Below are 19467 nucleotides of genomic sequence, written 5' to 3'. Positions count from 1 at the left end.
TAAAAGAAAGGATACAACATCTGTGTTTTCACCCCTCCACCTTTCCGGACCACAATGAAGCAAAGCAGCACAAAGCCAGTGCTTTGTAAAGGTAATTTCATTATTCTAATGCACTACTGGAATTTCTTTAAACAGTATTAAGTGGATGTGAACATAAGTCACTCCACAGCACAAATACCAGACAATGAAATGAATAACACAAAGAACTTAATTATCATTCTCACAAAGCACTCCATAACCATCTGTAACACAGTACCAGATCTAATATTAAAATACAGGATTTCTGGATGCTCTTTCCATCTCAGCTACTAAACATGTCTATATTTAGGCCTATCATTTCACTTCTCATTGTCTCATTTTTGTCTTCTGCAACATGGGGATAATTATATTCAAAATCTATAGATTCCACTGCAGCTAGTTTATGACTAGAATATTTAAGCTTTGTCATAATACAAATAACTTTAACAAGAGTGACAGAGCAAGATCAGGTCTTTATGGGACATTAATCAAGAATATCTATAAATATTTCTATATTGGAGAGCCTACGGGAGGTCATAACAGCCAACAGGTAAAGAGGTTATGAAACAGATTAAAAAAAAGACTTCTCCACTCTTAAGGCCTGCAGGGCACCAGCACAATTCAAAAAGCGCCCCGTCCTTGCAAGGCACGTCATTAAGGCAGACGTGCTGTGATCTTACAAGTGTATCTCCTCTGCGAACTGCTCTTTTCCACTCAGCAGGGGGTAGGAGATATCTTCACAACCTTTCTTCTTTTAACGTTAATTCAGAACCAGTAACAGAAGCTGGGTTAGCAACCCTGGAGTGTGAACTTCTCTAATTTTCACAACACTGACTCGAAACAGGGTAACAAACGCTGTCTTGCCCTAGCTCACTATTGTGTTTCAGACACAACCAGCCAGGACACCCCGTAGCTGGGTTATTCTAAGAGCTCATGCCATCTTTGTCTGCTTGCCCAATACTGGTGAGAATGACAATTAGTACCACAGCTGTTTGTTAGGATCTAGAAAACCAGCCTCTCATTTCACAGGCAGGTCTATGAATGCAGAACATCTCAGTGATCATTAAAATGAAGTTCAGCCATCTGCACGGCACAGGAAGGGCCCTCAGGCCTTCTCCCAGGGGTCTGCCCAAGACTGACAGTTTCATAAATGCTGAAAACTAAGTGTTCACTAAAGGGCTGTTTCTGTATCTGGCATGTAAAGACTGTCAGTGTGAGGAAGCAGATTTGGTACAGCGCAGACATGGTAAAGACAATCCCTGCCCTGCTATTCTAACAGCTTTATTGAAAACATCAGCATCTAAATGCAAGCAAGGACATTTAACTCCCAGCAGAAACAATTTTCATCCACAAACAGGTATGATGTAAAATCATTGCACTCTATTTTTAGGTATTATATTGCTTTTTGTAATTGCATTGTGACTTTACAGGGTCTGATCCTGACTTAAATCCACAATGAACATTCTGCTAAACATAACAGTGACATTAGATTTAACCCCAATTTCTTTAGTTTTATTAAAATGCAAATATTTACTTTATTGCCTACCAAATTAGAGCAAACACAGTCCATTAGCAAGTCAAATTTTGCCAATATCTTCAGCACAGCTCTGAGGAACAGATGCATAAAGTACATTACCCCAAGCAGCTGAGAAGCATACTGCTCTCAGGAGTACTTACAGGCAACAGTTACTCATGTAAATTTTTGCCGCATCTTCAGCCTTATTCTGCTGTTACTTGTGACGTTCTGATAGTGTAAGGACATATGTTTACATATCCTCCAGAACAGTACTGGAAGAAGCTGAATTGTAAAGCAAGAGGTCATCTATTACAGGGTGATACTTTGTTTGCCACTTTGATTATTGAATAAACATTTAAAAGATGAGATTAACAGCAAAATACAGTCGGTTAACCTGAAATAGTTTTATACATAAATATTTTAATGAGTAATAATATTATGAATAACCATATGTATCACCCTTCAAAGAACATTTCAATTTCCATCAGGCATCACACTAGCGAATCATCCTTCCTCCTTAGAATAAAAGGGGGGGGGTAAGGATCAAACTTTGACTGAGTCACAAGTTTGAACTCTTCACTGTTACAATAGTTTTGTAGCTTTTCCCCTTATGAGCTACCCCTGCTTTGAATACCTGTGCAGTCACAGCAGGATATACCTTTTCAGTATCCTTAGGTAAGCACACAGACATCCTTAGGTAATGACTGCTGAAAGTAACAGTTGTTATGTTCTAACTTTGGAAAAGTGCTGAATTCAGGAACTTTTAAATTTTACTAAAAATAGTGCTGGTACAATGCACATAATAAATAAGCATCAGTAGTGAATGAATTGCCTGCCAGAAATACTATACTTCCTCTAAGTTCTTAAGTCCTATTTTAAGGACTTTCTTTCCAGATACGGTACTGTATACAAGGAAAGGACGAAAGGGATTATGTTCAATATTTTTATTGCAATAGTAATATCCTTCTAGTAAATATGACCCCGATATATTTACAATAAAATGTGTGAAGAAGAGATGCACTATCTCTAGTCAAGCAACATTTATGGGATTATTAGTGCAGAAGGTATGAATCCTGCCAGCTCTTTGGTCCCAATTCTACTGTCAGTTCTGCAAAATAGCTACTGTGTCAAGTTCCACTCTTTCTGATGAAATTAAAACTAAGTGGGTGCCCAAGACACTAATTGAATAGGGCACAGCCCCATTTTATCACATTCCACACATCACAGATAATAAATGTAACAAAAGGGTAGGCAGAAAAGACTTAAGAGAAGGAAGGAGAGAAGCTTTTAGATGATCTGTAGTGAATTTCCTATGAGAGTGCAAAAGAGGAAAAGGCAGCTCAGCAACAGAAGTACTGAAGGCCTAAGTTTTGTCTAGACTGCAAATCTATTGCAAGATTCAGGGAAAATCATTATGTCCCTCATGTTTCCAGATACAAGCAAAATCTCTACCAAGTGTGAATCCCTATCAATATGTTAACTCCATCCTCTTTTAGGCAAGCTGCAGAAGACAATTAAACGAACACAGAACTAATGCAAGTGTATAATACTTCAGTTAAAAATATTTTACTTGCTTTTCCTGTATCCCCGCTTCTTCTGTTAAGCTATGCTCTTCTTTCTTTCGCTTGTACAACCTAAGGACAGCCCTGCTTTATCTCATGCCTCTTTTGACTAACAAGAGATGCTGTACCAAAACTATCTAAAAAGAACTCATCCATAAGTTATGATTTCCATAAACTAAAAACTGTGTAGTAATACATTTTTAGCTAACTTCAAATTTTATCCTTAAAGTTACTTGTTCCTAATATAAAAATACCTTGTCAGAACCATTCTGAAGGCCAGATGAAAGTTGGCTTTATCATCCAATAGCAGTTTAGCTGTATCTCTCAAATAAGTACTGAGTACTGAAGTATACACTTAGCAGTTTATGTCTTTCACACATGCTCAGAGTCTAATGTACTTTAAAAAGCCCTAGGTTGCTTCAAACAAAAGAGAAATTAAATGAATTTAGTTTTATGAAAGATGTTGTAATTACAGTCCAAGTCCTAGCTGACAGAATGCATACAGCATTACATCCTTACATCCTACAAAATATGCAGATCTAATTAATGCTTTAGAAACAGCAATATCCTTTATTCCAGCGCCTGCATGCAAACTCTAGAATTTCTTCTGAGGCAGCTTAGGAGCTAATTATGTGTGCATATGTCTAGCAGGGGGGTGTAGCTCATACTCCCTATGATGTTGACAGAGATGTACCTCATCATACTGTCTATGTTTATTAGTATTGCAGTAGAGCAAGCATCACAAGTCTCTAAGCATACGACACAAGATAATTTTACTCCCAACAGCCATCAATTGGACTACAGTAGTTTGTCTGACTCCAGACTGGGCTGGATTTGAACAGCTGCTGTAGAAATTAAAGACTATATCCAACTATTAACTCAATGAACCATCAGAGCCCTTGAAAACAGCACACAAATGTTTAGCTTCAATTAAAAATCAGATTCAGACTATGCCTGCTAACAAGAAAACGCAGTAGCTGTCTGAAAACAAGATTTCTATCGTCAGATTACCCGCGCAACCTTTCCTTTCCTGTTGTGTACATGTCTTGTGAGCGTAAACAAATGCTCTTCATTTTGTTGGTGTTTTTTGTAGCACCTGGCACAATAAGCCTTTATTTTTTAGCCAAGTCTGAAAGCACTGCTGTAACACAAACACTAATGAAAACATAACAGAAAAGGAGAGCCAAGTCTTGCTGAAAAATACCTCTGACTGAAGCACAACAGAGGCCTTTAAAAGATCAAAGTATCCAACTATGGAAATTAAAAAAAAAATTGCAAAATTCAAAGAGCAAGACAAACGTAAGACAGCAGAATATCCACCTAAAGACAACAAAAGAAGATTTGCTCCTGTATTATATTTTCTTCCAGAAAGAAGAGAAATAGAACAGCCTGAAACCACCCTTTTGAAATTACTGAAGGCAACTTTAAAACGTGAAGAGTTTTCATATGATGTTAATTCAGAATATCACTGTAGTCCCAATAACAGATCATACGTTTAAACCTCTAAAAAAAGGATTACTGAACAACGGTTTCATATTCGTATTGTTTATCAGGCCAGTTAATAGAAAGTTCAGATCTTGATAAAACTATCCAATACAATCCAATCAAAAGGCACCCTGACTTCTTGGAAATATGTACCAGCCACCTTCCTTCATGACACAGTCCTCTCCCAGTAATGGCTAAACTCAAAGGGAAGAAGATGATGATTTTCCAAAGAGTAAAGCATTACTACCTCAAGTGAAGTGCTATGAAGGCATGTGTTGAATTGCCTAATCAAAAATTTGTATTTCTTCCCCTCATTCTATTCAGTTTGACCTTTGTGATTTCTCCTGAGTTTCACCAGGAGATTTCCACACAAATTGAGACATATCTGGTCATAACCACCAACAATACACTACACAGTTTTTATCTAAATGGTGTCTAAATTACAAGTACTTCAAATCCAAATCTAAGTCCAGGTCTATTCCACATGGGTTTATGCTTGAATATCAATACATTTCTCATCTCAGAGCAATAACCAGAGATTGCTCCAAGCTGTCAATGTCAAGGAAAGACTGAGAGTGCCCACAGAGGGTGATCACAGCTGCTTTTGTTGTTGTTCAGTCTTAGAGATGAATGATAAGCATGAATGTCAAACTTGAAGTCAAACCCTTCCTAAATCCAGGGACGTTCAGAAAGTTTTTTGATATAAACCAACTCTGTTTTGAACCACTAAACTAAACTGCAGTGCAAAGATTAAAAAAAAAAAAAAAAAAGGCATTTGAGATTGTAAAAATAATTTTAAAAATACATAGTATTTACTTAAATTATTTTATACACAGCAATGCCTGCTTGGGTGCAAGCTTCTGTATTGCACTGAGTCACAGGGAGACATTGAATAACTAACTGGGTACCTGCAGTATGTTTTCTATACACATATTCTATATTAATTCTTCAGAAGTTATCACATTGTCTCTTGATTAGGGTTTATGCTCCTAGTCACTCAGTGGGAAGGGTCTCCTGACAGTTTTCCTGCTGCCCAGATGATTGTCAAAACTCAGCAGTTTCATCATATTGATGAGGTATGAAAAGAGAGAGCATTAGATACATCAAGAAATATAACATGTACTGAGAAACCAGTAACAATGATGAACTCTTTGGTCTCTAATGAGAGTGGACAAAGTTCATGTGCTCCATTGTTGTAACAATCACTGCTAACAGGAAAAATGTCACATGGTGCCATTTTTTGTTCTCTTTGTGATCTTTGTTACAGCAGCAGTTTATCAGAACTCTGGAAACCTCATCCTCTTTGTCCTGCGAGACAGAATATCACCGCTATTTCCACAGTCCAAAACCACCTTACGACTAGCCTAAAAAATTCTGTTTTCCTCTCAGATAACACAAGTACCTAAACTTCAAAGATAAAATGCTGACTACTGGTTAGGAGGTGCTGAATATAATGCATACCACAAACCTGGTATGTATTTACCCTGCAGACTTATCTCTCTAGTGTGGCTATGCTACAACATTTTATTTTTCTGTCAAGTGTAACTAAATGAGGAATTAAAGCATCTTTACTGAGGTTATAAAAAATTTATAGCACTACAAAAGGTAAAACTATCGCTGTTATTCCCAGTTCTGCAACCAGCTAATTGTCTTATTGCTGTAGTTTCTCCCTATGAGAATTTTCAACTCTAGGAAGAAAGGATGATTCCTTCTTACATATGGATGGATACACATCACTTTTTTAAAAATTTCTTGTGATTATACATCACATTTGCCAAACTTGCTTATATAACCTTACATTAAGCGTCTTAATGAACCACGCTATAGGCTTACACAAGTACTCTGCTAATGACTATCAGCCTGCAGACTGGCTAAAAGAATGTTGCACATCTATAAATCCCTAAATCCATGATGAAGCAATCAACTGACATATCCAGAAACACACACTTAAAATCCATCACATTATCTCAGGCTTGCCAGTGACTATGAGGCAGAACAATGGAAGGAGTGATCATTATAATAACCACCAAATTTATCAAGGAGAAAAAAATATGATTAGTCAATTGAAATCAGCTACTGTGACACCTGACACTCTCCAAAGGGGTATGTCCACTGTAGCTGCTGCATGCAGAGACTCGTAGGAGTTACTGGTAGGTGAAGGTCTGGAACCTAACAAGGTCCAAGTACAAAAATTATTTCATGTGGCAATTACTCTAGGGTGTATTATAGTCCAAAATACGCAGGAATAAAATGTCAGCTAATTAAGGATAAACAAGGAAAGATGGTGCTACTTTGTAAAAATGCTGACTTCTCATAATATTTATCTACATGTAAAGGAGAAGAACTCCGTACTCAGAAAATACTGCATCTGCTACTAAGGAAAAGCTAAAAAGCTAACTTGTTCCCTGTTAGCTGATCCAGTCAGCTCAGTAATGTTTCACTGAACATATCGTGGGTTTTTTCAAGTTCTGAGTATGTGCATTCAACACTGACAAACAGGCATGACACAGACACAGGATCAAGCCTTATCTTCTTCCCTGGAATGCTCCGTACAGCTGAACCTGTGGTGTTAACCCACAACCCTTCAAGCTTCTGATTACTCATGCCTCTGAATTACTGCTACTTTCATACATGTAAGTAATTTTGACTTTTTTTTTTACAGAATATTTAAATATGGAAACATATCAAAACAAAATTGTATGCAGACACTCAGGTGTCTGGAATTACACATTATGCTCACTAGGTTTTACATTTTATTTACATTATCTCAGTCTGAATGGAATGTCTTCTAAAATTGCTATTTAAGGTAACATTGGTTTTGGTTATTTACCAAAACCTGTAAATACAGTAAAACATAACTGTGATGTGTACTAGGGTATATACTATGGAATATAAATTTAAAATATTGATTTATTTTATTTTTGCAGAGTAATAAAAACCAGAATTGAATCTGGTAAACACCAGAACTATTGAGTACAGAATAAATTTCCCCCACGACTACCACAGATCCAGCTCCACTGGAAACCAGTGACAAAGTACTAGAACAGACGAAGCACTGGCAACCCCCAACCTCCTAAGTAAAACATTAAAACTTGCTTCAAAAAAGATTAGGTGAATTGGTTTGGGGTTTTTTTTGTTTGTTTTAAACACTCCAGCTCCTGATTTACAATCTACTGTTGCTGTTGCTAGTGCTAGTACTGGAGTGCTGAACCAGCTAAGTTTGCTTATTCAAAAGTTGTCCCTGCAGGGTTTTTTATCTGCCTATTTGTACTTTTCAAGACAGTTCAAGTTCATCTGGAACATCTTTGAGATTAATGTCACCTTGCCTGTGGTTAGATTTCTTGCTGAATTTGCTCTCTTCCAATCATCCCTTCAGGACTTGCAAAAAAAAACCAAACACCCAAAACAAACCCCAAAACCCAACCAAATAAAATCAAGAAAAAGGATTGAGCTCTGGTACAATATTTTCTTACACTTGCAGTTTTATGAATTTTATGCCTAACTTAATTAAAATGCTCCACTACAGTAGGAAAATAAGTAAAAGTCTGTCTTTTATCTACCTCAATTCCCTCCCAGGTAAGTTCCAGTTCCAGTTTTGTTGTTCATAAATCACTCTTACTTTAGCATAATGGGCTTTAAAAACAAATATTTCCTGATAATTTGAGAAAGGTCACTTATATTGTTCAGCAGTGTTCGGCATGAGCAAACTGAAGTCTGAAGTACATTCGCTGAGCAGGAAGCAAACTCAATCAACTCTTCTCCTTAGGAAGGATTTATCAGATTAATTCAAAAATTACAATGCATAACCTAATCACAACTTAATTTACATTTCCTCAAAGTTAAAGTAATAATATTACAGTGGTTGATTAATGAAATAGACCGTGTTTCAATCTAGGAACTTCCTAATTGCCCTTAGTGCTAAAATAAGTATATCTAACAGGAATCAATCAGATAGATAGATTTCTTGAAATACAACTGCAATTACAATTATATAATATTGCTGTCACCATTAACTGAATATATTTTAATAAACCCACCAAAATATTTAATTCACAAAACCCATGGTAGACCTATATGGCACACCTCACCTATGCCACTCTTCAGCTGGGCTAATGAGCCCAAGAAGCCTGTACTGCTGTATACTGTACTGCTTCCACTAGCTCAAGACAGCTCATTCACAACTAGTTTGTGTTCCTCTGTACAGCACTGTAGTGTGTCACAATCATATCCTTACAGAAACAAAGCCAGTTTAGCAAAAAAGAGAGCACAGACTCCATAGCATTTGCCCAAACTAGTGTATGTTCTACATGAATCACATAACACTTGTATGATGCACCAATGTCCACACAATGGACACTCAACAGTTTAATGAGCACACACATGAACCCATATATATGCTACAAAGCCCTCAAAACACACCACTGAATGAAATGAGATACCCGTATCCTGAGAGAACCTCACTTTGTGTTGGCTTCAGAAAATAAGTCCTTCCTCTCATTTACTTCAGAAGAGATTTGACCATGGCTATACAAAGTTCATAGCTTCTTTACACATAACCAATCATTCTCCAGTAACCAGAAAATGTAGGCTAATGTAATTCTATAGCACCATAAAAACATGGACTCGTGTACATGCATGTTCAGATGCCAGCACCATATACATCTGCTTCACGTGATCCCTGCTTGTTTTAATTATATAGTAACATTTTCCCCAAACCAAATATCAGAAGATGTCTGGCTGCAGAACAACTACATCCTCCATTCTATTTTGGAAAATGTAAATAAGTTATATAATATCTGGGGACATATTGCATACCTGGTCGCAGTTTGTTAATAATATCTCCAAAATACTTGGAGAACAAAACCGAAAATCAATCCTTAAGAAACACTTTGCCCACTGGGATCAGATTTATATGACATATTGTATGCCCATTTAATAATTCCCAAGAACCCCTTCTAAAGCTAGGATATAATGAAACCAAACACATTTTTATAGCTGTCGAGGTTTAACTCCAGCCAGCAACTAAGTACCACACAGCTGCTCACTCATTCCCCCACACACAGTGGAATGGGGGAGAGAATCAGGAAGAAAAAGGTAAAACTTGTGGGTTGAGAAAAGAACAGTTTAATAGAACAGAAAGAAGAATAAGAAACTAATAATGATAATAATAACAGTAATAAAATGTCAATAACAATAATAAAAAGATTGGAATATACAAAACAAGTGATGCACAATGCAATTGCTCACCACTCACCCACCGATGCACAGTTAGTCCCCGAGCAGCAATCCCTCCCAGGCCAACTCCCCCCAGTTTACATACTGGGCATGACATCACATGGTATGGAATACCCCTTTGGCCAGTTTGGGTCAGCTCTCCTGGCTGCGTCCCCTCCCTACTTCTTGTGCCCCTCCAGCGTTCTCGCTGGCTGGGCATGAGAAGCTGAAAAATCCTTGACTTCGTCTAAACACTACATAGCAACAACTGAAAACATCAGTGTGTTATCAACATTCTTCTTGTACTGAACCCAAAACATAACACTATACCAGCTACTAGAAAGAAAATGAACTCTATCCCAGCTGAAACCAGGACAATAGCCCACCTATAACCTCTTTAGAAAACAGATTTACAGTAGATCTTAAAGCATTAAGTTCTAATGTCATAAATTGCAAGATATCACTGTTTTCAAATCTCTTTAAAAGAACTGACTTCAAGACATAGGAAAACAGATTCGCTGTTGTTTCACAGAAAGAGAAGCAGACCTAAAGCCACAAAATGTTATAATGAAGGATATAGTTAGTGCTTGCTGAAAGCATCCTAACTACTATTTTCCTGTACCCATATAGCTGGCACCCAATTCTTTACTGTTTTTCCAGAATTCTCCCCAACAGCGAATCCTTTATACTACATAAACTAAAGCTATTTTTAGTGATTGTCAGATTTGAAGACTACAAATCTCTGTAGTTATTGTATCTTCCTCTTCTTGCATATAATCTCTCAATTAAAACAAATGTGTCCTCAAAGATCTTTAAAGAAGGGGCTGAATTAACAAACTGTTTAAGTGAACCAGAAGCAAGCCAATCCCTTATGAATACAGAGTCTGTAATTAGCCAAAATGCTCCATTTTGCTGCTCTTCACAGTGAGGCTGAGGCTCAATAAAAATTAAACACTGATGCAGGCAAGGCATTCCCATGGGGCTCACATATATTAATACATTACCACTCACCAGTTGCTTTATGTCAAAGAAACTGGGACACAACTTGAAATTGGCTGGCTGCCTATTTGATAAAATGGAAAGCTATTGGTGATAGGTATTTTCTCTTATTTTCATACCCCTAGTGTCATAAACAGACTAAGAAAGTACTTAAATGTGGCTCCTAACAGTCACATGCTCATAATGGTGCCAAACAGATACGACTCAGGTTCTGACTGATCATCATAGATTCTGCATGGAGCCACAGTTATACCTTTGGATCACCCCAAACCAATAATCCCTAGCACTGGTTTCCCAAAACCTCTAAGGATGAGGCCATCAGCTTCCTAAAAACATATCTGAATTTAGTTCTTAGCTTGATTAGGATGCAGTCAGCAGTCCACACTTCAGTGATAACCTTTTTAAGCAAAAATGAGAATAATTTAGGTGGCTTCATTACTACTCTGATGATAGCAATTTATAGAAACTTGAATATATAGAATAAAATAGTTTGGAACTATGATTATTTTGACTTCAACAGGACAGAGTAAGGAGAACAATGAGTGTTTACGAACTCTCTTTCAAGCTACAGATGACTAACCCATGAATGTATCAATCCTACAATTTATCAGCTCTTTCAAATCCCTGAGAAACTGAGGCACTCAGCATCTCTCTTGTGTCAAGTTAAAATAAATACTGTATTAAATTTCCTATTCAGCCAATTAAAGAACTTAAACATTAAATATGTAGCCAATAAAATGTTTAGTTTATCAAACAGTAAGCCACTGTTTGAAAAAAGGGTATTTCTAAAGCCTGCAGTACAATATCATCAGTTGATAGGACTATAAAAGCACCTCAAGCTGCAACTGCAAAATGATTCACCACCTTTGAAAAGCATGTTCCAAAATGAATGGGCTGATGTTCTGAAGTTTCACTTCTTATCCAGAAATCCTCTATTATGTTAACCTTTCGTAATTTGTCTTACTTTGTCCTTACAAGGTCATCATAACTTCCACTTCTGCAGCAGAATCCAGCCTTTCATCAATGGAGTGTGAGGATCATTCGAAGAGAAAATGAATGCACATCACCACTGAATGGCTTTAATTCTCATAAACTTCACAAATTCTAGGCTAGTTTATGCTTACCTTTCGCAGGAGGAAGCAAATACGCTCAATATTTCTCAGCCGCTCTCTCTGTCAAGAAAAAGTGGGAAAAAGGAGATTAGCTGATGTTATAAATTAAAGACAATATATTACAATTACAATGGGTCAAGATCATAATTAATGGCTGTAGGGAAGCAACACATTATTAACCTGAAATGATAGTATTCACTTCTTACCTACTGCTTGCAAGCCAAATGATTTACCCATTGTCGTGGTTTTAACCCCAGCCAGCAACTAAGCACCACGCAGCTGCTCACTCACTTTCCCCCCACCCAGTGGGATGGGGGAGAAAATCAGGAGCAAAAAAAAGTAAAACTCATGGGTTGAGATAAAGACAGTTTAATAGAACAGAAAGGAAGAGAATAATAATGATAATACTAATAATAACAATAATAAAATGGCAATAATAATAAAAGGATTGGAACATACGAAACAAGTGATGCACAATGCAATTGCTCACCACCTGCCAACTGATGTCCAGTTAGTTCCTGAGCAGTGATCCCCCCCTGCCAGGCCAGCTCCCCCCAGTTTACATACTGGGCATGATGTCACATGGTATGGAATACCCCTTTGGCCAGTTTGGGTCAGCTCTCCTGGCTGCGTCCCCTCCCTACTTCTTGTGCCCCTCCAGCGTTCTCGCTGGCTGGGCATGAGAAGCTGAAAAATCCTTGACTTAGTCTAAACACTACATAGCAACAACTGAAAACATCAGTGTGTTATCAACACTCTTCTCATACTGAATTCAAGACATAACACTATACCAGCTACTAGGAAGAAAATAACTTTATCCCAGCTGAAACCAGGACACCCATTAAGTTCCAGTAAGTTATTTTTTTATCTGTTACTGGGTGTAACAATATAAACTGGGGATTCAAGTCTGTGTTAGCCTTGAGCCAGAGGCTGCAACTTCTTTTAAGTCAGCATTTGTGGCTCTGTCCAATGGGGCCAATCTATACCACAGAGACTTGGTCTTGCATTTTCAGGTACCCAGCCTCTGGTTTCAAGATGTCCTGGTTTCAGCTGGGATGTAGTTAACTGTCTTCCTAGTATCTGGTACAGTGCTATGTTTTGAGTTCAGTATGTGAAGAATGTTGATAACACTGATGTTTTCAGTTGTTGCTCAGTAGTGTTTAGACTACAGTCAAGGATTTTTCAGCTTCTCATGCCCAGCCAGGGCACCTGACCCAAACTGGCCAACAGTGTATTCCATACCATATGACGTCCCATCTAGTTTAGGAACTGGGAAGGGGGGGGCAGGGTTTTTTCGCCGCTCGGGGACTGGCTGGGGGTCGGGCGGCGGGGGGGGAGCAATTGCCCCGCGCCACATTTGGACATTTCAATCCTTTTATTACTACTGTTGTCATTTTATTAGTGTTATCATTATCACTATTAGTCTCTTCTTTTCTGTTCTATTAAATCGTTCTTATCTCAACCCAGGAGTTTTACTTCTTTTCCTGATTTTCTCCCCCATCCCACTGGATGGGGGGGAGGGAGTGAGCGGCTGCGGGGTGCTTAGTTGCTGGCTGGGGTTAAACCACGACACAAGATAATTCTGAATGGGAAAAACAACTATGGAGTTAGAATGGCAGCCCTTCCTCTATCACTAAGAGGGTGCCTCAGCAACACGTGATATTAGAATTTAACCCATTAGTGAAGAATATCTGAAATGTCCTAGAAATGCCACTTTAAACAACAGATGCATTCATAAATACTGAAAGTCACTGTAATTAAGCACTGTAACTCAAAAGATGCTCTAAGCTCGATTCACAGAAAGACAACAAGTCAAAGACAGGTTTTCTTTTAAATGGCTCATAATGAGAAATTCACTAGTAAAATCAGATTTCACTCTGCGTAACCCCATCACTAGAATTACTGTGAAAGATCCTACTGTTGGCTACACTGCAGAAGGCAGAGTGGATTTGTTGTCTTCAGAAGACTATCTGGTAAAATTTTCATTTAGACATGGGAAAAATATTCTGAACAATGACCTTTTTTAAACAGGTAATGTAATATACCAATGTGAGAAGCCAACTCTCCCTAGACTTTTTGCTTTTCAAACATTTTAAATTTGCTCCAAGTTTGAGGTTTATTTTTATTCTCCAAAGAAATGTCTCTTTTCCTTTCCTGTCTCCAAGTGTAAGCCATTTTTAACAAAAGTATCGTTTTGGAAAGACAATGAGACAGTGGCAGCTTGATAGGCACCAGACAAATAATTCTCAGTACTGCCATTGGTTTTGCCTCTGATTTCTTCTTAATTCAGCCTCCTTTTGTCAAAAAGGCTCTTCCCTCCATCATGAAAACGTTGTGGAAGACACATGAGTAAACATCAGACATTCTTATGGTGCAATAAAGAAAACTACCCCACCAAATAAATGGAATATGGGCATGAGCAACTATGCATAGGGAAAAAGGAAAATATGCTGGACCAAAGACATAAGAAATACTTGCTAAAAATCTTTCTTTTATGTCAATATAAAAGGCATCAACATGTATATAGTGCAGAAGAAAGCAATCTGAGATTATTGCTTGAGTTATCATAGAAAGTTTCATAGAAGAGAGTCAAATATGTCAACTGATCACAGAATACTTTTCTGTGTTGTACTGGCAACTCTACGATTAACTTTTTAATTACACCACTAATGTGACTGAAACACGGACTTATTAACTTCTTTTATCCGGGAGACCAATTCCATTACCGTTTTAAAATAAGAGGAAATTACCTCCATGGAGCATCTTACAAGTTTTAGGAGGAGAACAAATTACTGGAATTTGCTATATATAAATACACATTTCTTGTGTGCAGTTCTCATGATGGGAAGTAAAAACAGATGAAGTGAATTCAAAATCAGATTATTTTCAGTAAATTCAAAACCAGATTACTTCAACTGAAGTCCTCTATGGGATTTCTTCATATAATTTCTTTCTTCTGTTCTTATTCTTTGCTTATGTGTTAGTGAACAGTAAACAAGATTTCTTGTTTGAAGATTCATGTAAAGATTACACTTAAAATCACCAGTGGTCTAAGCAGTACCACAAATCCTCTGCTGAGTTATGAAACAAGGTTAAATGGCAAAGTACTAGCTACTGAATCTGGTTATCATTTGTAGGCAATTCAGTAACTTGATACTCTGTAGAGATCAAATTCAGCACCTGTCATAATCACTGTAATTCCCAGTGAGATGACGGGAGCCAAGTTCTGCTCTCAGTTCTGGTGGTACAAATCTCATGCATGTTTAACTGTAGTCAGCTAAATCACCCTAGATTACAGCTTTAATTAACACAGGAATTTTCATATGCTTAAATCTGGGTTGCATTTTGGTTCATTAGGTAAAACTGAGTTTACAGTCCCAGGGTGATATTTAACCTTTTCCATAGCAGATGCAGCAGAACGTGTTATTTACTCTTAAAGCACAGGAGAATTTAGAGCCCTGCCATGGGACAGAGGTCTAGGAATGCACCTCTTAGCAAATCCCTTCAAGCTTTTGACTCATTGATACAGACAGTATGGGAGAAGGTAGTCATCCCATGCTTGAACGCAGAGAAAGCAAATTATTTCAAAAAGGAAAATTTGTGCCACAGAATGAAAAGATAAAAAGAAAGCATTAGCATCACATTATATATCCTTCAGTTTTTGAACTTCTAAATTATTTTCCTGCCTCCTTCAGCAAAAAGGAAAGCTATTAGCATAAAGAGTCGTCATCTGGCTTCCTAAGACTGGCCCAATAAATAATTTTCCAAACTACAGTTGACTTCACAACAGATTCTACATTCATTTCTATACTCATACTTTCACTGACAGTTTAGTGCATCTCCCTTTCTTTAGTAGCTGTTGCTCAGCAAGCCACTGGTTGTACTCACTGCGTGGACTGGGTTGCACTGATCTATTGGGCTTTTGAAGTCTGTCCGAAGTTCATCAAAGGCGATTATCTGAAAAAAAATTTTTTTCAAATATTGTAACGAATGCTCATTCAAACACTTATTTTTCCTTTAGGGACTAGTTAGATGCATTGCCTCTCTTCCTCCCCTTCCAGAGAAAGCATGGAAAACTAGCTTCCCCGACACACTCCTTTCAGAACTAACTAGTTAAAACACAACATGGGATACTGCTACATATGACACCTGGAATCCATTAATGTGTCACTCTGTAAAACCATATCTATAGCCTTCTCAGCATTGTTACTTTCCAGATTTCTTCCCTCATATCAGCTAGAATTCTTTTCTCAAACTTCCAAATGACATAAAACTACTTCACAAACAAATACATCTCCAGACTTGATGGAAAAAGTCATTAGCTACCTAAAACATAGACATGCATCAGATATGCTATTCTAGGTTCAATACATACACAACAGCCCCCTTTTATTAGTTGTTAAGCCTACTTCAGATATTAATTCTGAATTAGTATCAGCTTTATTATTATTAAGCTGCTATTCATTATCAAGCAAACTCCTCAAAAGGTAAACTGCTCTAGAGTAAAACATACCCTTCCTAAATTCTGGCAGGTTTTAGAACCTTACTTCAGACCTCATTAATGGAGAAATGTCTTTTGCTCATGTCCTTTAGTTTCTTCCATTAACTGATGGATTGAGACACACTGGTAATTAGTGCCTGCTTTTAAAGTACAGCAGATAACAGTGCCCATAAAAATAACATTTGATAATGTTTTCTTGGAAAGAAAACAGCTGTAATAACCCTCAGGATATTTCATTCAAAGATCTCAAAGCACGTTCTTAATTTTATTTTATGTTTGTATTCTAGTAATACCTTTTCTTCTGCTTGCTTCGCCCAAGGAATGAAAGCTCACTATGACAGGCACCACATAAATAGATGTTAAAACAATGATTCCTTTTTAGACAGTTTACAACCCAGGAAAGTATTTGTTCTCAATAAAAAGATGACGGAAGTACAGGGTAGCAGTCAGGTAATTAGTATATGAGCGCACCATTCTATGACATGTTACAGCATGCCTGCTGCCTAGCTGTTCAAAAAATAACCAACTGAGTGTCAACACAGACCGGCTGTATAGGTAAAACAGATTCATTTTACAGATATGGAATGCAGGAGCAGAAATCCTGAAAAGAGCCTATCCATGATTTATATAATAATCTGGTGAGAGGCTTGAGAATAAAACCTAGAGCTACAATCCACAAATCTAAGCCCTACTCTGCATCCCACTCTAATGCTGCATTCATCACACTGAAGCACATTTAAAATAAAAAATGTGGCATTTTACAAGAGTACTCTACAGAATTCAATTTATTCAACTATGACAAGTCAAAGTGCTAGAATAAACCACAAAGGGAACTATAAAACATGATTGCAAGTGAAGCATTTCTCCCCATGGATGCAGTATCTCTACAAGTTAGGAATTAGATCTGCAACAGATGTTTAGACTAAGGTAAAAGAGCAAATCTCAGAAACTGTGAGAGAGTCAGAGTACAGTTGTGAAGAATAAGGTTCATGACACCTCTGTATTTAATACTTCTTGAACAGGTCTTCATATTCCCAAGCTGGGCCAACTGTTAAGAGGGTAACAACCACGCAAGTCAAACGCACACACTTCTGTTTGTAATTAGGTATCAACATTGGCACTGACAGCACTGACAAAAAGGGGGAAGGATGGCCCTATAACAGGTAACAGAGCTGCCTCTGTTCATAACTGTGCCAATGATTTACTTTGGGATCCTGAGCATCTCCCTTAAATTCTCTTTGTCTCACTGCACTGGTACTTACAGATGTAGCTTTAAGATAGAAAACAGTTACGAGCTTTGAGTGACAACCGTTTTTAATAATGTACAGTGGTAACAGCTTTTTTTTCTGTTGTAAATGTAGAGATGAGCTGAAATTTCCTTGGGGGCGGGGGGTGGGGGGAAGAGTGAACGTGCCATGCTCTGTGCTATTCCTGTTGGTAGTCAGTAACAGCAACCAGGAATTTGAGATAATCACGAAATGACAGGCAGTACAAGATCCAGCTCATGCTGTGAGGAAAGACTGGTCCGAGACAACATGGGGAACCCGAATACTGGAATGGTAAGATGGACCCCGTTCAAGAAGTCCAGAAAAGCCTCTAAATATTCACTGAACACAGAGACAGGATGATAACCCTGAAGTGTGTTTAGATGAAGAAGAACTAGGTCACTCTGAAAGACAGAGCCATTAAGGCAGAGCTCTGTTGAGCTAGCCTTAACTAATGCAGCTAAGTCTTGGGGAAATCCTAAATGATAGTTTGGAAAAGAGATTAGCCTCAAATATACTACACATTTCAATTTGCTCATTTTTTGCTTTCTCGTGTTTTTTTTAACCAGCATTCCCAACTCTGTAGTCAAAAACCTACTCTTTATTTGCTGGCATGCAATTTATTTTCTGTTATTCTTGCATTATATCCAAGTGCATTGAAACAAATCTGACAGTATTAAGCACATCGTTTTCATGGAACCAGTAAGTGTAAATACAATAGTTTCACAGATAAATCTTTAGGGATGCTGCTAATTATGAAAATGTTAAGAGACGTTCCTGCTACACCTGCAAGAAACAGACTGAGGTCTGGTATCAAGCATACAGGATTGAAAGTAAGCTTCTTCATTAAAAGTTTCAGTGTCTCTCTGGAAGGAGGCTGACAAATAAAGCCTCCTCAATTCTTAGTATTTTATTTCATAAAAGTTCCATAATAATTTATATTTTGTTAAATCTCCAGGAATAGAAATCTAGTGATGACATAAAGATACCTATTTTAATTTATGAAAAAGCACATTCCTATTTCTCAGTCACAGTGAAAAACTTGAAGGCATAACATTAGGCAGGCTCACAATTAGAAGGAATATAAAGAAACTCCCAAAGTTTTTTGGGGGGGGTGGGTTTTTGTGGTTTGGGTTTTTTTCTTTTTTCTTTTTTTTTTTTTAAATCTCACAACGTTGTGTGTTCTAATTCTAAGACTGCAATTGAGAAATGATGGAAACAAAGCTGTAGCTTCTTAAGATTGGCGGTTGCTCACAATACACTACGTAACTGTGCAACAAATTATATTGTATTTCTGAAAATAAGGCTGGGTTGTGCTGCAACATGGTTTACATAATTAATTAGTAAACATCTTCCTCTTTGAATTATAACTATCCTTCTGTAGCAGTTTAATGCCCTAGGGCATTGTGTGGCCGGAGTTGCCATTCTTCCCTACAAAAAACAAATAACTCACTACTTGTTTCCATTAAGTATTTCACAATGCTTTCACAGGAGATGCAGCGCTCTGGGCATACTTTACAGAAACAATCTTCTGCCCATTTACATTTCAGTTGGATGCAGTACAGCTACTTGCTTCCCATACATCAGTGGACCAGAGTTGCTGAATGCTCTGCAACAGCATCCAGGTATTCTCAAGGTCTGTTTCACCTCCGAAATTGCCACACTTATCAGCAACTTGACAGAGTAGATCATTTAGAGGGAAACAATGTAATAGATCCCAGTCAGGGCACCTCACCACATGAATTGCCATCATTACACCTTTGTAAATGAATGTATTTTATAAACTGTTCAATAT

The 19467-nt window shown here is 37.6% G+C and overlaps 1 protein-coding gene across 1 annotated transcript in view; it reads right to left on the bottom strand.

The window, feature by feature from the left end:
* CNIH3 (cornichon family AMPA receptor auxiliary protein 3) overlaps positions 1 to 19467 on the bottom strand; it is a 51831-nt gene that overhangs the window by 9809 nt on the left and 22555 nt on the right. Inside the window, exons 2-3 of the mRNA XM_010577705.1 lie at positions 15795 to 15863; positions 11919 to 11966 (exon numbers count right to left, since the gene is read on the bottom strand). Of these exons, the coding sequence (XP_010576007.1) occupies positions 11919 to 11966; positions 15795 to 15863 (117 nt within the window). The remainder of the gene's footprint in view (positions 1 to 11918; positions 11967 to 15794; positions 15864 to 19467) is intronic.

Source organism: Haliaeetus leucocephalus, unplaced genomic scaffold (genome assembly GCF_000737465.1).
Source record: "Haliaeetus leucocephalus isolate CR32 unplaced genomic scaffold, Haliaeetus_leucocephalus-4.0 Scaffold577, whole genome shotgun sequence".
NCBI classification, from domain to species: Eukaryota; Metazoa; Chordata; class Aves; order Accipitriformes; family Accipitridae; genus Haliaeetus; species Haliaeetus leucocephalus.
The sequence above is the reverse complement of the archived record's forward strand: the minus strand, read 5'-3'. Positions and strand labels throughout refer to the sequence as shown.